This window comes from Suillus subaureus (genome assembly GCF_016647635.1).
Source record: "Suillus subaureus strain MN1 chromosome Unknown BJ212scaffold_118, whole genome shotgun sequence".
NCBI classification, from domain to species: domain Eukaryota; kingdom Fungi; phylum Basidiomycota; class Agaricomycetes; order Boletales; family Suillaceae; genus Suillus; species Suillus subaureus.
This window is the reverse complement of record NW_024538674.1, coordinates 12,678-29,432: the sequence shown is the minus strand read 5'-3', so window position 1 is coordinate 29,432 and position 16,755 is coordinate 12,678. Positions and strand designations below refer to the sequence as shown.

General features: G+C 43.4%; 4 protein-coding genes across 4 annotated transcripts; 1 reads left to right on the top strand and 3 right to left on the bottom strand.

Annotated features, from left to right (window-relative positions):
• Positions 1 to 4,222: 4,222 nt before the first annotated feature.
• BJ212DRAFT_1488026 (uncharacterized protein) lies at positions 4,223 to 4,783 on the bottom strand (the record flags this gene model as incomplete). The annotated part of the gene is made up of 3 exons (XM_041341338.1): positions 4,223 to 4,382; positions 4,431 to 4,569; positions 4,618 to 4,783. 3 exons carry the CDS (start codon positions 4,781 to 4,783, stop codon positions 4,223 to 4,225), a joined length of 465 nt encoding a protein of 154 aa, XP_041185862.1.
• Positions 4,784 to 8,467: 3,684 nt separating this feature from the next.
• Positions 8,468 to 9,906, bottom strand: BJ212DRAFT_1305325 (uncharacterized protein; the record flags this gene model as incomplete). Its single annotated transcript, XM_041333748.1, has 8 exons — positions 8,468 to 8,500; positions 8,550 to 8,699; positions 8,832 to 8,885; positions 9,055 to 9,147; positions 9,199 to 9,272; positions 9,655 to 9,695; positions 9,730 to 9,761; positions 9,889 to 9,906. 8 exons carry the CDS (start codon positions 9,904 to 9,906, stop codon positions 8,468 to 8,470), a joined length of 495 nt encoding a protein of 164 aa, XP_041185861.1.
• A 2,181-nt stretch (positions 9,907 to 12,087) lies between these two features.
• BJ212DRAFT_1498254 (uncharacterized protein) lies at positions 12,088 to 15,617 on the bottom strand (the record flags this gene model as incomplete). Its single annotated transcript, XM_041341558.1, has 11 exons — positions 15,444 to 15,617; positions 15,257 to 15,382; positions 15,092 to 15,097; positions 14,911 to 14,926; positions 14,430 to 14,719; positions 14,285 to 14,317; positions 14,122 to 14,232; positions 13,994 to 14,069; positions 13,481 to 13,645; positions 12,235 to 12,455; positions 12,088 to 12,093 (listed from the first exon to the last, which is right to left on the bottom strand). The coding sequence occupies exons 1-11, from the start codon at positions 15,564 to 15,566 to the stop codon at positions 12,088 to 12,090; spliced, it is 1,173 nt and encodes a 390-aa protein (XP_041185860.1). The 5' UTR covers positions 15,567 to 15,617.
• A 171-nt stretch (positions 15,618 to 15,788) lies between these two features.
• On the top strand, positions 15,789 to 16,417 carry BJ212DRAFT_1488023 (uncharacterized protein; the record flags this gene model as incomplete). The annotated part of the gene is made up of 4 exons (XM_041341337.1): positions 15,789 to 15,885; positions 16,021 to 16,176; positions 16,227 to 16,335; positions 16,405 to 16,417. The coding sequence occupies 4 exons, from the start codon at positions 15,789 to 15,791 to the stop codon at positions 16,415 to 16,417; spliced, it is 375 nt and encodes a 124-aa protein (XP_041185859.1).
• Positions 16,418 to 16,755: the final 338 nt, after the last annotated feature.

Here is a 16,755-nt window from a genome sequence, read left to right as displayed (position 1 = left end):
TGTCAGGAAAGGTACCTCTAACTGGCGGATACCTAGATGCCAAACTGCCCCCCCGCGCTGCCTTCATGGCCCAGATCATTGGCACCTTGTTCGGCGCTGTTCTTAACTATGGTTAGAGAGCGGTCTTGCTTATCCATTCGCCACACTTGACTTCTTTTAGTATTAATGAATTCTATCATCGACAGTCAACGCGGAATTCTGCTATCTGTACAAGGAACAAACATCTGGTCTGGCCAACAACCTCAATCATACAACTCGCAAGCAATTGCGTGGGGTGGCCTTGCTCACGAGCTCTTTTCATCTGGTAAAAGGTACCAATGGGTCCCTCTGTCCTATCTCATTGGCCTTGTTGCGCCTCTTCCTTTCTGGATTATTCACCGTTACTGGCCGAGACTACGCATGGATTACTATTATACCCCTATCATTTGGTATGCTCTCAACTCACCACTAATCATTATTCTAAGTTCATTATCTGTACAGTGCATACATCGGATGTCTTTGTGCTGGAATAAACTCTTCAGCTCTGACGTATTTCATGATTTCGTTCTTGTGTCAGTGGTGGCTTCGTACTCGGTACTCGCGTTGGTTCGTGAAATACAACTATTTGGTCGGTGCAGGTAAGGTCTGTGGCCTTTTTATTTCAAAACTGCCAACATCATGCTATACTATAGCCCTCGATGGTGGAACGCAAGTTATGGTATTCATTCTAACCTTTACGGTTCAAGGGGCTACTGGAACATCACATCTTTTCCCGGAATGGTGGGGTGCAAACCAAGGCGGAAACTACGACCGCTGCTTGTATCTCTGAATACCAAGTACTTAGTCTATTACATTAGGTTGAGGTATTTTTGCAATAAAAAATTACAAGTTTTGTCCTAATGCTGAGAGTTACGTTCTATGTAAGGTAGGGCTCGTACAAAACCGACCAACCGTGACATATTGTGACCTAATGTGACCATGCTAATTGGCAGCCGGCGGACGGCGTCACGGCAGTGTTCTATGTTTGGCCTGAAGTATGCTACACACATGTACAACATCAAAAACTTCCACTACATCTACTTTATCACAATTATAACTCCTGTGAACTGTGCCAAACAGCTTTCTCAATGATCCACAGGAGTCTGTTTTTTTTCTTTTTTTAATGCTAGATACTGCATAAGCCCTCAGTGTGATGGAACAAACTGTATTGAATACCTAGATACTGCATAAGCCTAAGCTGTAGTCAGTATCTAGTGGCAGACCAAATAATAAAAAGGCTTACCCTCAGTGTGATGGAACAAACTGAGGGAAGGTGAGAAAGAGAAGCGGGATATATATACATGGAGGTTCAAATTCCAAACAGTGACTCTGCTCATTGTGTCATCATCAAGCATAGCACCAATATCTTTTTCATGAATCTCTTGAGCCTTTGTCTTTTCTGTAGTTTTGTCACGCTTTGTATACTTTGTCACATGATGTTGGTTGGTTTTGTATGAGCCCTACCTTAGGACAATCTAAAACTTGAAACTGCTTGTCAAGCAGACTTTGATTTACCTGAGTGACTATAAAGTTGTTGCTTAATGAGCAAGAAAGTTTTGTGCTAGAGATCAACATTTACAAATCCCTGAATGTACTGATTGAAACATTTTATTGTGTTTACATTTAGATATGATCACTATTCTTTGAGGTTCATGCTGGTGTGTCATTTGTGTGGAGAGTGAAAGAAAAGAATTCTGAATTGATGTACTACATTTGTACATCATGGGGTAAGATTGGGTGAGAGGTACTAGTAGGACACAATTCAATGCTGGTTTGGAGGATTGTCATAACCAAGCCTAATAACACTGAGCCATCCACATCTGCAAAACCACTGAAATGAACACTTAACTTACATGCATTACGGACACTTACAAACACTTACAACTTCAGTAGTGAACTCATGCAATTGGTGGAGATGCCTGAACAACATTATTACTTGCCATATCTGGCTGATAAAACATAAGCCTAGTTATCTTTTGTTGAGAAGATGCAATAGGCTCAGAGATATGGTACACCTTGAATATACATGATAGCAATAGTGAATACAATTAATCATGCTGATCAAGCCACTGTCTATGCAAACTTGGTACTAGTAAATGTATGATAACTCTCCTTGTCTGTGAAGTTGTTCAAAAAGAAATGTTCATAGCTTTCCAAACAAGTGGTTGATGAAACATCATTGGCCATTTCTCACTGAAATATGGTATCAGTTCAATAGTGTGTGTTATGTCTGTTATCTGCACCACTGTGCCCTGCCACAAGATCATGACAACTTAATGCATTATATAGTGTAGTTACAAGAAACAAGTTGTGCATTAACAAGTGTAACTACCATGTGCAAGTAGATGCATTAATGAAGTGTAACCACAAGACATGACTTGTGAGATAAATGCATCACATCACCCATGTCCTGTCAGGTCCACAGCATCATATGTTTCAGACATGTCAAAGCATGTGGCACTTTTTCCTCAAGTGATGACATCACTCAAGGGAAAAGTGCCATGTGCCATATATATCATGTGACAAGTAGCACCCTTTCAGAATCATGACTCATACAAGCTACAAATCAGATTGGATTCTATGGTAGTAGTACATTGAGGAGGCTATATCTCTGGTATACAAAGATCTGGAAGGTGCAATGACAATGAATCAGAAGACACCCTGCCAACAGCAGTAAGATGCTGGGTGTTACGATCAAGCTAAGTCTGCAACAAGCAAACGAAGTGAGTGAGTAACGTAGAACTTGGATTGGGGCTTGCACCAAGCCTGCTGCAACCAGTGGCATCCATAGGTATGAGTTCACAGCAATTGATCTAGCTGCGAGGGCTACAATTGATTATCAATGATTATGATGGTGAAGTTGTCAATTGTTCTCTTCACAATGCTAGAGACATTGGAAGTGACAAGCTCCTAATGAAGGTACTTGCTAAGGAGGAGAGCTTGCTTAGGGCTGAAGGAGTAGGCAGTATGAACCAAGTAGATTCAAGTTAGAGAATACAAGTGCTACTCATAAAGTATATATACCATTGGGAGGGATAAGGGCAGGTCTGCTGTATTAGTGGTAAGGGTAAAGGGGGAATGAGTCACAATGAGTCAGGATACCAAAGTAAGTAGAAAGTACTGGTTGAGCAGTAAGGGTAAGGGGGAGATGAGTCATGGTGAGTCATGATGAGTCAGAATACCAAAGTAAATAAGAGTACCAGTTGGTTGGTAAGGGCATAGGGTCAGTGAGTCATTGGATGAACCAATGATAAGGTACAACTGACAGAATGGTTGGTGGAATTGATCAAGAGAAAGAGATAGAACAATCGAGAAGGAAAAGGGGTGATCGCTCAAAGAGGAAGGAGTCCAGTGAGGGCGTGAGGGAGGAAAATGAATAGGGGCTAAATGAAGTGGATGTTATTGTAACACTGGGCCCAAGAAACCTTGAACTTAGTGCTAAGGTCATGATGAATATGAGCCTGGTGAGTGGCATAGGCAACTACCCCTTCCTTGTCAGCCCCCACAAGAGTGTACAAATGAGCCACATTGTCCCACCAGGTGCATGCCATTGGAGAAATTGGAGAACTTGGCGCATCTCTTCTCACAGTAACTCAATTTCTTCCCCCCAATGCATCATCCTAGCATGAGCTTTGCACCACTCAACCCGAAGACCTGTCACAGTTAATTTGGTGAGTGTTAAATTTCAGTTGTATGAGAGAAGAACCATACCATCCTGGACTACTTCATCCTCATCGTCTCCAACTCCTTCCACCACCCAAATCCACAAGAGTTGCCTTCTTCCCTTACTTTCTCCTTTTCTAGGCACTGTCATTCCATGTACATTGTCTTTGTTGTTCAGTGAACAAAATTTAACATTCCAGCCTACCTTTTTTAGAACAGGTGCAAGGGAAGATAGTGCAGCATGGGCTGCACAATACTTCTCAGCTGCAGCTGTGGCCCTTGCCTCTACTCAGCCAAGTGCATTTTGTGCACAAGTGTTTGCGCTTTGTCCACAAATTCAGTTGCATTTGAAGGTGTACATGTAGTCATGCAGTTGAAGACTTCATCTGATCTCGTCCAGAGTGTCTCCTGCCTGTGCAATTTGTAGCTCCCATTTGATTGTGAGAAGGTGAGGGCTGCAGGATACAAGGTCAGCTGTTAATGATGACAGTAAGAAGAGCTTGATGTCCTCTGGGTTGTCTGGATTACTGATGGTCTCTATTCAGGATGATAAAAACTGTGCTGCTGGAGTGTAGAGAAATTGCACTTGCTTCCATGTGTCTACCTTGCACTGGAGGGTATTCTGCTGCCACACAAGGATGGTCTTCTGTCTATCTGTTAGGTGTGCTCTTTGGAGAGAAAGATCTAACTTGAAGCAATGCCTAAGGTCATTTAGCAATATCAGCAAAAAGCATGGTAGTGGTACTCACTGTTCACTCTCAAGGTCTATTCCAGTTGCAATAAACACACTGGGTGATATGTCTGGATGTAGCGACACATCATTTCCTTCCTGAAGTTGATGTGCTTCCATCTCAACTAGTTTGAGTTGAACCACAGATTGTGTGATTGCTATTGAAATATCAGATATCATGCAACACTTTTAGATGATTGACTTACTGGGAACCCTCATCTTGAAAGGATTGGGCACTGATAGGTCATTGGGGTTCTCCTCCCAATGCTCAACATCTGCTCTCCATCCTGTGGTGGTCTCCAACCTCAAAGCTCTGTTCAGTTCTTCAAAAGTGTTTGAATGAGCCTGATATTCCTTGTTAGCCTTGTCCATCTTGTGAAGAAGAGTAGCACCTGACACAGTAGCACAAAGTGAGAAACATGCTGATGTTGTAATGCTAGAGCGAACATGTACCAAGGCCAACTCGTTTCTTCCAGTTCCAATCACTGAAGTGATCATCCAGTGTATCCCTTCAAGACCCTGGTCCCATTTCTTTTGTGCTTGATGCTATGGGGTTGATATTTGACCACCCTCATTCTGGAGCCTCTCCACCTGTACACCCAACATTTTTGGAAAAATTGAAAGAGAACATTGACTGACACTTCAATACATGGGTGGGTAAATGGAATTTCAGAACAAAGAACTGGACCAATTTACTTGCATGGTCCAGTTGAAGGTGAGCCAGTGAAGGTTCAACAACTCTGCTGGCTTGCAGAGCAGAAGAAAGAAAGATGCCTCTACCTCTGGGGTGAGAGGAAGGCTACTGACTCTCTAAATTGTTGGTCAAAGTGCACCAGGTGATATGTTCGACCCTTAGGGGAAGCAAGGAAAGCAAAGATCTACAAAGTGACACCAGGTCAACTCTGGTGAAGTGCACTGAAAGTGCGTGCGTGGGAATATGGAGCACATAGGAGTGCGAAGCGTGGGAATAAGGCATGTTGTGAAGAAGAAATAGGTACTAGGCTGTTAGCAACTAGCACTACTTATCCTAAGAGGCGCGAGTCAGTAGATCAGCCTGAGAGGACTGCTATTGAAGCACTTCCTTTGAATATATGCAAGGGAAGCAAGTGAGCGAAGGAGTTAAAATCTATAGTGGCCTAAGAAACTAGAGTGTGGGATGTATGTATATCTTTGAATTTGTGTGAGTGCAGCAAATGCCAGATACCAGTGCAGTAGATATAACACACACAAAATCAACCATGCTTGATAGAGCGGCTGGATGCAAGAGAGATAGTGCAAGAGAAGGACTGCACTAAGTTACTGGTTGCAGGTTGGGTGTTCAAGAGCCTAAGTATAAGGTCCTAGCGGTATGGAACTTCAGAGTGGTTGAATTGCACGAGATTGTCAAGTATGAGCAAACAGAATGGATTGCACAAGGTCTACAAAAATAATGCAAGAGTGACTCTCCTATAGAGCTGAGTCCGGGGGAAAGGGAACTAACTCAATTGTATGTACTGCAGTCATTTTATCATAGTGTGTGAAGGTCCAGAATGCGTAGGCGAGAATTGTAGCATAGTAAGTGAGCGCACAACAAGTCTATAGGTAATAAGACATTGTGTGCTGCAGGACGTGAGTAACATGTAATAAGACCTGCAGCTCGTTTAGCAATGATATTTGGGAAAAATAATGCACCAGTGGAGATAGGTGGACATGGATAGGACATGGGAGGACAGATTCCTAGGACCAGACCAAAGCTAAATGGGAGCATGGGTTGTGGGAGGAGTGTGCACCTATTGTCAAAGGAGCATACTAAAAGCAGATGAGTCAATATATATGGATTTAATGATCAGTGCTTTATCTCCTTTCCTGGGAGTGAGAAGAACCATGCTAGTGATCATATGCACCTAGTGCCAGTACAATCATCACAGTGTGCTGTGCATGGACGTATATGAAACTGGTAGATGTTGTGAGGACATGAACTAAAGCTGCTGAATGGAGACTGATGGTAGTAGACTGTTACTGAGGACCAGGGTGATGACTATGGTGCTAACTCATGATGATTCTGACTGCTAGATGATAACTACTGACATGATGGTGGTTCATGTATGAAAACTTTCTAGGCAACTGGTAAGCTGTGCCTAGGCACACTCCCAGGGCTTGGAAGCGAATAGGGAGCGCTCTATGTATGTAAAATGATGTAAGTAAGGGTCCATGATGAAATAAGATATCATATGATGCCGGACATGATCTGATCATGAGAATAAACAAGAAAGGACTCACTAGGGAACTGGTTGGACAATGGATGGATGCTCTAGGATGCTGTGTGACAAAGGGTGACTGAGCATGTGTGCAGGAATGCGTCGCATAGTGCAGGAAAGCATCGCACCTCTGGCGCATTTCACAGGATGATCATAGATAGTGAGTCATGCACTGTACCAATTGTTGTGAGTTGAAATATGTGCAATCTATGCCTAGGGGAATCTCATTCTCTACACCAGCATTGTTAAAATGCATTGCCAGAGATGCTTGTGCCATTGGCAAGCAATATTGTATGACACATTGGGTACATTGACACACTGTTGACTGAGTGTCAAGAAAAACAAATAGTCCATATTTGTGTACCTAAAAATGAATGCAATGATTAGTGTTTTGAATTGCTGGTTATCACAAGTGGCTTACCTCTCGCCTTTCTGTAAATCTCCAACACCATTCAGTAATTTCATATTGTGTTGTGCACAATCAATTGTCCCAACACCTGTTGCAGCCAAGCCTTGTGATGCCTTTGTGTTGGCTATATTAACAGCATTGTGAGAAGAACAGGTGCTCTTCTGCACACAAGAGGTCAAACACAAGATATAAGGAACACATGAAACAAGCACCTCCTGTGGCTTCTCACTATACTGCTGTAAGTGAGATTTGTAAACTGTTTCCTTGACAAAATATGCCCATCCACAACTCAGCCCAGGGTCCATCCCTTCCTTTGAGATAGCACACCTCTTCAGGTGAAAAATTGCATCTATAGCAACAAAGAATGCAGAAAACCATCTGATGATGAAATTGTCAGTGATCAATCAAGGTCTCATATACTAGAATGAAGCTGCCTGCTGCTTGTCATCTGGCACATCCTGCCAATCATCTGGTAGGTTTTTTCTGGGTTGGGGGCAAGCCAGTGTGGATAACACAACTTGGCTAGATAGTTGTTAGAATACCTAGCCAATATATGTCTACTAGTCCTGCCCAGCTGCTACACTTGCAAGCAAGAATGTTCAACCCGAGGGATCTGCTGTCTAGTCAAGTTTAATAATCAGTACTATGCAAAGTAGTCAAAAGTCCGAAGGTCAGGGATCAAGCCCAAAGGTATGGGGTGAAGTCTGATGTGCAGGAAATCAGGTCTGCAGGTGCAGAGATGTGGAGATGGCAGGAGAGTAAAAGAAAGGAAGGGAAAGTGTCAGGACTAGCTTGGAGATGTTAAGGAATGTCAAGTGAATGAGTGACAATAGTTTTGGGTCAGGGAGAGTGGGTCAACAGGTATATTGGCAAGGGGTAACTCTAAGGACAAATATGGGTGACCAGTATCAGGGGTTTCTCCCTCCTACTAAATGGTGATTGTAATTCTGGTCACCCAACCCTATATAATTAACTACATGAAAGTCCAGAGTCCATAGGCGAAAGTAGTAGCAAAAATGCGGGTCCAATGATATGTGGGTAAAAGGCCATGAGGTACTGTGGCTTGTGGGAATCCATGTAATAACACTGTCTACTCAATCAGTAATGGGAATTAACTGACTATGCACCAGTGGGGATGAGTGCAGCTGGACTGGACATGGTAGGGCAAGTGTGCAGGATCTCCAAGTGGGTTTGATGCATCAGAGATGCGCAGATGGTGGGAAAGCATCAGAGATGGGTAGGAGATGTGCAGACTGGATGGGGATTGCAGATTAGGGTCATAGCAGGCTAGCCAGAACATGATTGTCACACCAGACATAAAACAGCACATTCTCCCTCCCTCGTTCCCTCCACACCTGTTGGATCATGTCCATGACTGGCACATTTAAGCATCTTGAGGTGGTGCAATTCTCAAACCATCTGCAAGAAGGCTTCATACCAATCCTATGGATGAGCTAAGTGGCTAGGAGATAATTAGAAGCATATCACATACCTTGTGTGCATGATAAAATTCATGACTGGATGCCTTGAACTCAAAGGACAACAGATGGTACTGTTCAAGAATTTGAAATGTGGCTGCTGTTTGAGGTTCTGACATAGTTGCTGGAAACCATGCTGCATGAAGTAGTTGTGTCGATTGTGTCTATGCAGTGTCATAATTGCAGTAATCAAGCCCTATTTTGTGTATACTGTTGGTGTGAATTACTGTAAAATCATCATTAAATGCCTTTTAGGGTAACAGGCACTCCTCTCCAATCAGATGGCCAAGTTGTACCTGTAAACCGAGCCATTTGAGTGACAGAGCAGCAAATGAAGAGCCTGTCCATTTCTGTGCAAATGTAAGTATGGTCAGGGTGATAAGTACAGGAACTTGCCTGAATCTGATGGAGGGGATTTCTTGTGTGCAAAGACACAATACATAGAGAGCAAAACAACTCCCCACTGAAGCAATCAATGCACCGGTATTCTGAGAGGCCAAAATGACATTTTTCACAGACACAAAGGTTTATGTAGTCACCCCATCCATCATGCCACAGAAGCTCAAGTAGGAATGTGTCATGTTCAGCTTTCCATGGTAGAAGAGGATGATCCTATGTACAGGGTTCAAATAGTTGCAGCATAGAGTAAAATTAGTGACTTACACCAGCTGTGCATTTGTGTTTGTGGCTATCTTCAGTCTCTAGACATTCAGCCTCTATGTCTGCACCAGTAAAATCTGGAAAGTCATGGTTTATGTCTGAGTCAGCCATTAACAAGTCCATTGTTTCAACAACTTGAACTGAAGATGTACTAGGCTTCACACTGACATGAGATCTGTGTGCTGTGAACCCTTGTTTTTGAGAGATAAAGGTGTATGTCTCATGAACACTTGATGTATTTGGAAGCCAGGGGATATAGATATTTAGCTTTTTCCATTTTGCTGTGGCAGCACATTCATTGACTTTCTTGAATGACATGTGTTGATGCAGTGGCCTAGCTTGAGAAGTGACAGGTTCTGGATGCATAATTTAAGCCATGAGCAAAATAGTTAATACTGATATCATGAGCTAGTCATCAAATTTGGAGGTAACTAGGAGGACTTGACACTACTGTTACACCTATAGAAGCAATGTGCTGTTGCTGAGTCACCTCCTGGATACTGATGCATTACATTTGTTATCCAAATGCATTACCATAATTCGTTGTCCAAGGGTACATTCACAATCTAAATGCATTACTTATTTCAAGGTTAGAAAAAGTAATGCAATATATTGGTCATACTTATAAGGTGCTTCCTCAGTCATGAAATCATTATCCTTTTCCTGTCAGTCTTTCCATGTATCAGGACTCACTGCCACTGACAGAAGCATCACAAATTGAAGACTTCAAATGTCCAGGCAAATCTCCTCATTTATTGGCTCCAAGCCCACCACCAAAATCCAAGTTAACAGTCATATTGTATGACCCAGAATGTGTGTCTGAATTTCTTTCTGATATTATGTGACATTGAATTTTAAGAAAATGAGTGGCCAAATCCAGGCTTCATGCAGCTGAATGTGCTGTATTTCGACTACCAGAATGCTTATGTTACAATACTACACCATACTCAGCACAAGAGCAACATACTGCATGGGTATATCAGGATGACCCAATGTACAAAGAGGTTGTCAGATCTATTGCTGATGATTGCTTCTTATATCTTTACCATGGTGTGCTATACAATGAGCCCCTTCAGTGACAAACTCCGGGTCACCTGACCTACATAATATCCTGTATAAGATGGGCCAGTGGACTATGGGCCAATGTTATGTATATCCTCGATGTTGACAGGTGGGCCCATCTATGCCAATGTTATAAATATCCTTGACGATGGTGGATGGGCTGGAAGAAATATTATTACTGATGGAGATGGGTGGGCCCATCTGGGCAATATGTAGAGTAGGATAGACATATATTATAGACAGCTGGGCTGAAGAGAGATGTATGGTAGATATTATTATATAGACAGGTGGGCCGAGGTGAGGGTATATTAGATAGACAGCTGGGCTGATGGGGCGGGGAAATATGTATTATATATACAGGTGGGCCAATGTAGGGTATATTAGATAGACAGGTGGGCTGATGGAGGGGGATGTCATATAAATGGGTGGGCCCAGATACATATCATTTAGACATATGGGCTGAGGTATTGGTATACTATATGGACATATGAGCAATGCTGTTGCACTAGTTTTGATCCAAGTCATCAATGACATTCAGACTCAGATCCTGTCAATGTCAATCAAAGTCAACACAGCAAGTACTGAGTCCCAAATCCTGAACATCAAACCCTGAACATTGAAACCCAAAACTCCAACATCGAGTCTTGAAACTCAAAACTCAAAACTCATACATTTTTACAACTTTCAAGTATTGAATCACCGAGTCCTGAAACCCAAACATCGAACCCTGAACATTGAAACCTGAAAATTCGAAACACCAACATCAAAACTCAAAACTCAAACATTTTTATGACTGTCAAGTTTCCAGTCTTGAATCACCAAGTCCCAAATACCGAATGCTGACACCCAAAGTTGTGTCAGTACTTGGATTTTGGGACTCAGTGATTCAATACTTGAAAGTCATAAAAATCTCTGAATTTTGAGTTTTGAGTTTCAAGACTTGAATCACTGAGTCCTGAGTCCTGAACATCAAAACCCAACACCTGAAACTCGAAAGTTGTACCAATATCTGAATTTCGGGTTTTGGGACTCAGTGATTCGAGTTTTGGGTGTCAGGTTTTGATGTTCAGGTTTTGGGACTTGGGACTTGAAACCTGACAGTCATAACAATGTATGAGTTTTGAGTTTTGAGTCTTGAATCACTGAGTCCCGAGTCCCAAAACCCAAACATCGAACCCCTAATATCACACCCCAAAACCCAAAACTTGAAACTCACCAAAATGTATGAGTTTTGAGTTTTGAGTTTACAAATCAAAACTCAAAACTCAAAACTCAAAACTCATACATTTTGATGACTTTTGGGTTTCAGGGTGCGATATTAGGGGTTTGATGTTCGGGTTTTGGGACTCAGGACTCAGTGATTCGAGACTCAACACTTGAAACTCATACATTGTTACAACTGTTGGGTTTCAAGTTTTGATGTTTGTTTCTAACTTTCAGGTTTTGGTACTTGGTACTTGACACTCGGTGATTGAATAAATGGACTGGCAGAGCTAACATTCAATGAAAAACTTGTAGATACATCTATCACTATGCAATTATATAGCCATTGTTACGAACTCGGATAGAGTGTCATTCCAATAAAGGAATCAAGATCAGGGTCGATCAAGGACTAAACCTTATCGAGTCAATGCCTCCCTCAGGAGCGATCATCTAGACTCCTGCAGGATCTAGAGTTCAAATGGGACAATGGCTAGCCTCCTTCCCAAGGAGCTAGAGTTTAGGTTATCAGAGAGAACCGAGTAGATTCAAGTTAGAGAAAATACAAGTGGTAACTAGAGTTTATATACATAAAGGAATTGTGCACAGACCAAGCTGGGCAAAGGGTAACTAGTACTAGAAATGGAAGGTTCATGGGAAAACAAGGTATGAGTCAGAGATAAAGGAGACCATGAGGAAACAGTACAGTGAAAAGGAAGCATTAGAAGTACAGCCATATAGGAGTCCGCAGTGATGATGGGAAAAAGAGTGGGGCACTGTAACAGCCATGTCAACCTCCTCAGAAGACACTTCAACCTTCACCTCAACATCCATGTCCTCGGAAGAATCATATTCTGGGACCAGGTTGCCCAGATCACCTGGGTCCACAATTTCGCCAGACATATCTGGAACCTCTGGTTGAACAACCCAGTTGTACTCAAAGAGGAGGCCCTTAATGGCAGAGGCATTCTCAAATTTCGGGGGTGTGGGTGTCATCTCTCCAATCAAGAGATCAATGAGAGGAGGGAGTGCAGATGTGGATGGTGACATGGATGGGGGGACGGATTGATCAAGCAACAAGGATGTTGCATTGGCCAGAGGTTTGGGAATTGGGAATGTGGTGTGCAAACACAACAATGGCTAGACACTTTTTAATGTGCCTAACCAAAAATATTGTTGTAGGTCGATGCTCTGCCTAACTGTTACACTTGCAAGCAAGAATGTTTGACCCTAAAGGGAATTGCTACTGAGAACGGCTGATGATACTAAAGACCCGAAAGTGCGCAGAGCGCAGGAACAAGTGCGCGGGTATGTAGAGCGTGGGAATGCGGAAGTGCAGTCAATGAGCGGTCAATGAGCAGTCGATGTGGAAGTGCAAGATGCTAGGGTAGGCAAGTCTTAAGGAATGGTGCAGGTAACAAGTGAGGGCAAGGGTATTGATTGCACAGGTAAAGAAAGTCAAGGTAAGGTGTCCAGGTATAAGGTAACCAATAGGGGCTAAAAAGCGCGCACTAATGGTGACTGCTCCTAAGTAAAACCTAGGGGAAGGAAATACTGCAGAAGGGAAGTAAATATGAAGTAGTCACTCTAGGCACTTTATACTAGCTAAACCCTCTTGGAAATGGAAGGGACAGGACAGACAGGCAGTAGGAATATGTAAAGACATGTAATAAGGCTGCAACACTTGTTACAACACACAAGGCAAGGCAAAATACATACCAATGAGGTAGGATGGACGATGGACTGATGCGGGACATCTGTAAGGTAGTCCAAAGGCACGGGAAATCGACTGCAGTTATGCACGCAGCATGGGAGTGAATGTGCGGGTCCACAGAGCATGGGAATATGTGTCCGGAGTGGGTTGAGTGTGGGAAAAGTGGTCGATGGTTTTGTAGCTTTCCATCACCTATATCAAAAGATGGCCATTGCAAGCCTAGTGGGAATACAATCATCACAGCGGGGTGCCGGTCAACAATTTCATGCCTAAGGCCTTCATGGAGGCATTGCAGGGTATCAATCTTACCATCCTGCTCTGCCACATGAGCCTTGAGAATGGCAATGTGAGCTGCACCATCCTGAATTGCAATTGCCATGGCATGGAGATCCAGCATGGGCAGGTTGAGTGCTGCAGCAGGGACTGCCAGACCAGGTACTGGAGCAGGCACTGCTGAACTTGAAGATGGAAGTGCTACAAGGGAAAATTAAGGTCAGACAGTGATGAAACAAAACTCAGGTGACTTATGAGCTGGTGCAGGTGCGGGTGCCTTGACAGCAGTGATGGTCTTGCTGTGACCACACATCTGGGTCTTGGGGGTTGTCACAGCAGTGACACCCAGAGTTCCAGACTTGCCACAAGACTGACTGTGAGTTCAGGCCTTGGATTGGGAGGCAGGGGGAGCTTTGGAGGGAGCCTTGGAGGGCATCCTGGACCTTGTGTTCTGGGTGGTAGAGGAACCATGAACACATTTTGGCAGGGTACCCAGAGTCATGGGGATGCACTTGATCTTCTTTGTTGTGCAGTGGATGCACAACATACATGGATTCCCGGTCCTCTTGTCCAACTGAGTTGTGCAGTCCCAGTTTAGCTTGCTGCAAGCCTGGCATGGGTTGTTCTGTGTATTGTGTTAGTGAATGGACGCTTGTCAAATAAATCAGAGTACTCACTGGTCCAGGAATGAGAATATCACCTTCATCAATGACTGGGGGTGCCTCCACCAGGCTGTTGGGAGTCGGCTGGGAGGGCTCAATAACTGCCAGGTGACTGCTGGCAATCACCTGGTACATTGTGAGCATACACCCGAGTCCCAGATGCATAAATGTGACTTACTGTAGCAGGGCCAAAGGGCTTTTTGGTCAGAACCTGGGGTAATCTAGGTGAATTGGAGAGCCAGGGAAGGACAATGTCCAGCACTCCACCCAAAAATGGCCACAAGACAATGCGAGCCAAGTCAAAGATGAACCAGACGACATACCTGAATACTCATGTCTTCCTCATCTTCCAAGTCCACTAGGGGCTTGGATGTCACCCAGCAAGATGACTTTGCACACTTGTGAGTCTTCATCACAGACTTCAGCAGTTGGGAGGAGAGTGCTGAAATCATGGGAGACTTCCTCTTCCGACTCCCTTCTGCCTTGGGCTCTGGGTCAGCATTGATGGCCTTACCTTTCCCCTTGTCCCAGAACTCAGTGGTGGTGCTGGTGGAGGGACCAGCAACATTGCTAGCACAGATGGGTGGGGAGGGAAGGTCCACTGGAATTGGACCTGTGGAGAGAGGAGCAGCAACTGGGAGATCAAAGGTATGGTCACCTAAGGCCTCCTAGGTGAGGAGCTTGGGGCACCAGACTGTTGGAGTAACAAGTGCGCCTGCAGCTGAAGAACACCATACCCTTGTCTCATATGTTTCATATATTGTTTCTTACTTGTGTATTGTGTGCTCTTATCTGTTTACTTACCATTATACTTATGACTCTATTGATTGCTTAGGCCAGTGCCTCTGATACTATAATTCATGTCTCAGTCTTGTTTGTCGTTAACAAGATCTCTTTTCCTATTTAACTAGTGTATATCGGACTCAATACCTCAGACATTTGCACTCGTGTGCCTGATCTGAGGTATGACACTTACTTTACTTACATTCACCTATGCTAACCAAGCCTCAGTGTATCTATCTATTATAGGTGAATATCATGAGATGTTCGCACTCGTGTGCCCAATCTGAGTATATCTATCTATTATAGATCCACATGAAGCATTATTAACTTTTCACAGACATGCTTCAAGAGATGGGGATTGTCATACCTGATGCTGTGCCAGTTGGGCCAGACCTGGGGAGTCATGCCCCAGACATGCAATAGCTCCTTGGAGCATGAAAGCATGATGCTGGGCAGGGGTCCAGTCCAATAGTCCTTGATCACTTGAGCCTGCCTGGATGTTAGAGAGAGAAAAAGAAAGAAAAAAGAAAGCTACATACCACAAGTGAACTGACCTGTGTTATCAGAGAAAAGTGGCTGTTACCTGGGGGAATCTGCCAGGTGCCGCTGATGATGGCCATGATCTGGGCAGTGGATGCCTTGAGACCAGTCAAAGAGTTGTCAACTGGAGTGGACATGATGATTGAGTTGAGAGATTTAAAGATCTTGAAATCAGGTTGAAATCTGTTATCACAAGGATAAAGTTTCAAAAGAAACAAGACATTTGATGGACGATTGATAAAATCATTGATTGTTTGTCTTTGTTTGGTCACAGTTCAACTTCCGAATTGCCAGTTTTGTGTTGAACTTCGAAGTTTTTTCAATTATCAGTCAACAAATCAATAAGTTCCCCACACAAGATGAGTCCACAGTCAGCTGTTCGATTCAATGTCCCTCCAGTGACCAACTACAATTCAATGGATGTGGATGAGTCCACTGTGTCCTGGGCATCACTAGGTGTGTTGTATTTTTATCATGCCTTATCTATTTACCAGGTATCCCTTAGATGATCTATACCTAGGGCCAGATGATGACATAGAATATGATTCTCCATCATCCAGATCACCATGCATACTCACTAAACCCTTGCAGATCAATCACCTCCAGCTCAAGCTGATTATCCAGGTTTTCCCATCAATCCAGATTTGTACCTCAGGCCTGAGGATGATATCATTGATGTGGATGAGTTGCTGGATTCTGCTGATCCTAAGAGTGATGTTCTGGCTGCATCAGAAGTGTCTATGTCTTGTGAGTCCATTCATTCCAGAGGATTATAGATACTTATTGTATCTCCCAAGTGGATGACACCTCTACCGAACTTCATTCAGAGCAGCCAGAGCTCACTAATGAAGATTTACATTCAATGGCCCGGGAGTTCCGACCATTTGGGTCATATGAACACACTGGGTGTGAGTATCTGACAAAGCAGATCATTTATCTCTGTGCTAATTTTTCTGCACATGCAATCTGTTCAAGATTGACTCAGTAATTACAAACACTGTACTGGGGATCTTCCTGATCCTTCAATTCCAATGCTAATCAAGGCTGAGTGACCCTTCCGGATGGCTTGGGCAGAAACTTCCAACAAACTCAGAAGAGCTGATGCGGACCTCCAGAGGTTGCAAAGAGCCCAACAGATGAGCATTGAAATGCTCAAGGTAGTAGATTCACTGATCAATTGGTTTGAAGATCAGATTCAAATGTAAAGTACTGAATGTTTGATAGTAGTCAAATCATATGTAAACTTCCAAATTTGCGATGCATTTCTCTTCCATTTCCAATTGAGTTCTGGAGGCTCAGGAGTTCCTGAGTGTCAAACACAGAAGT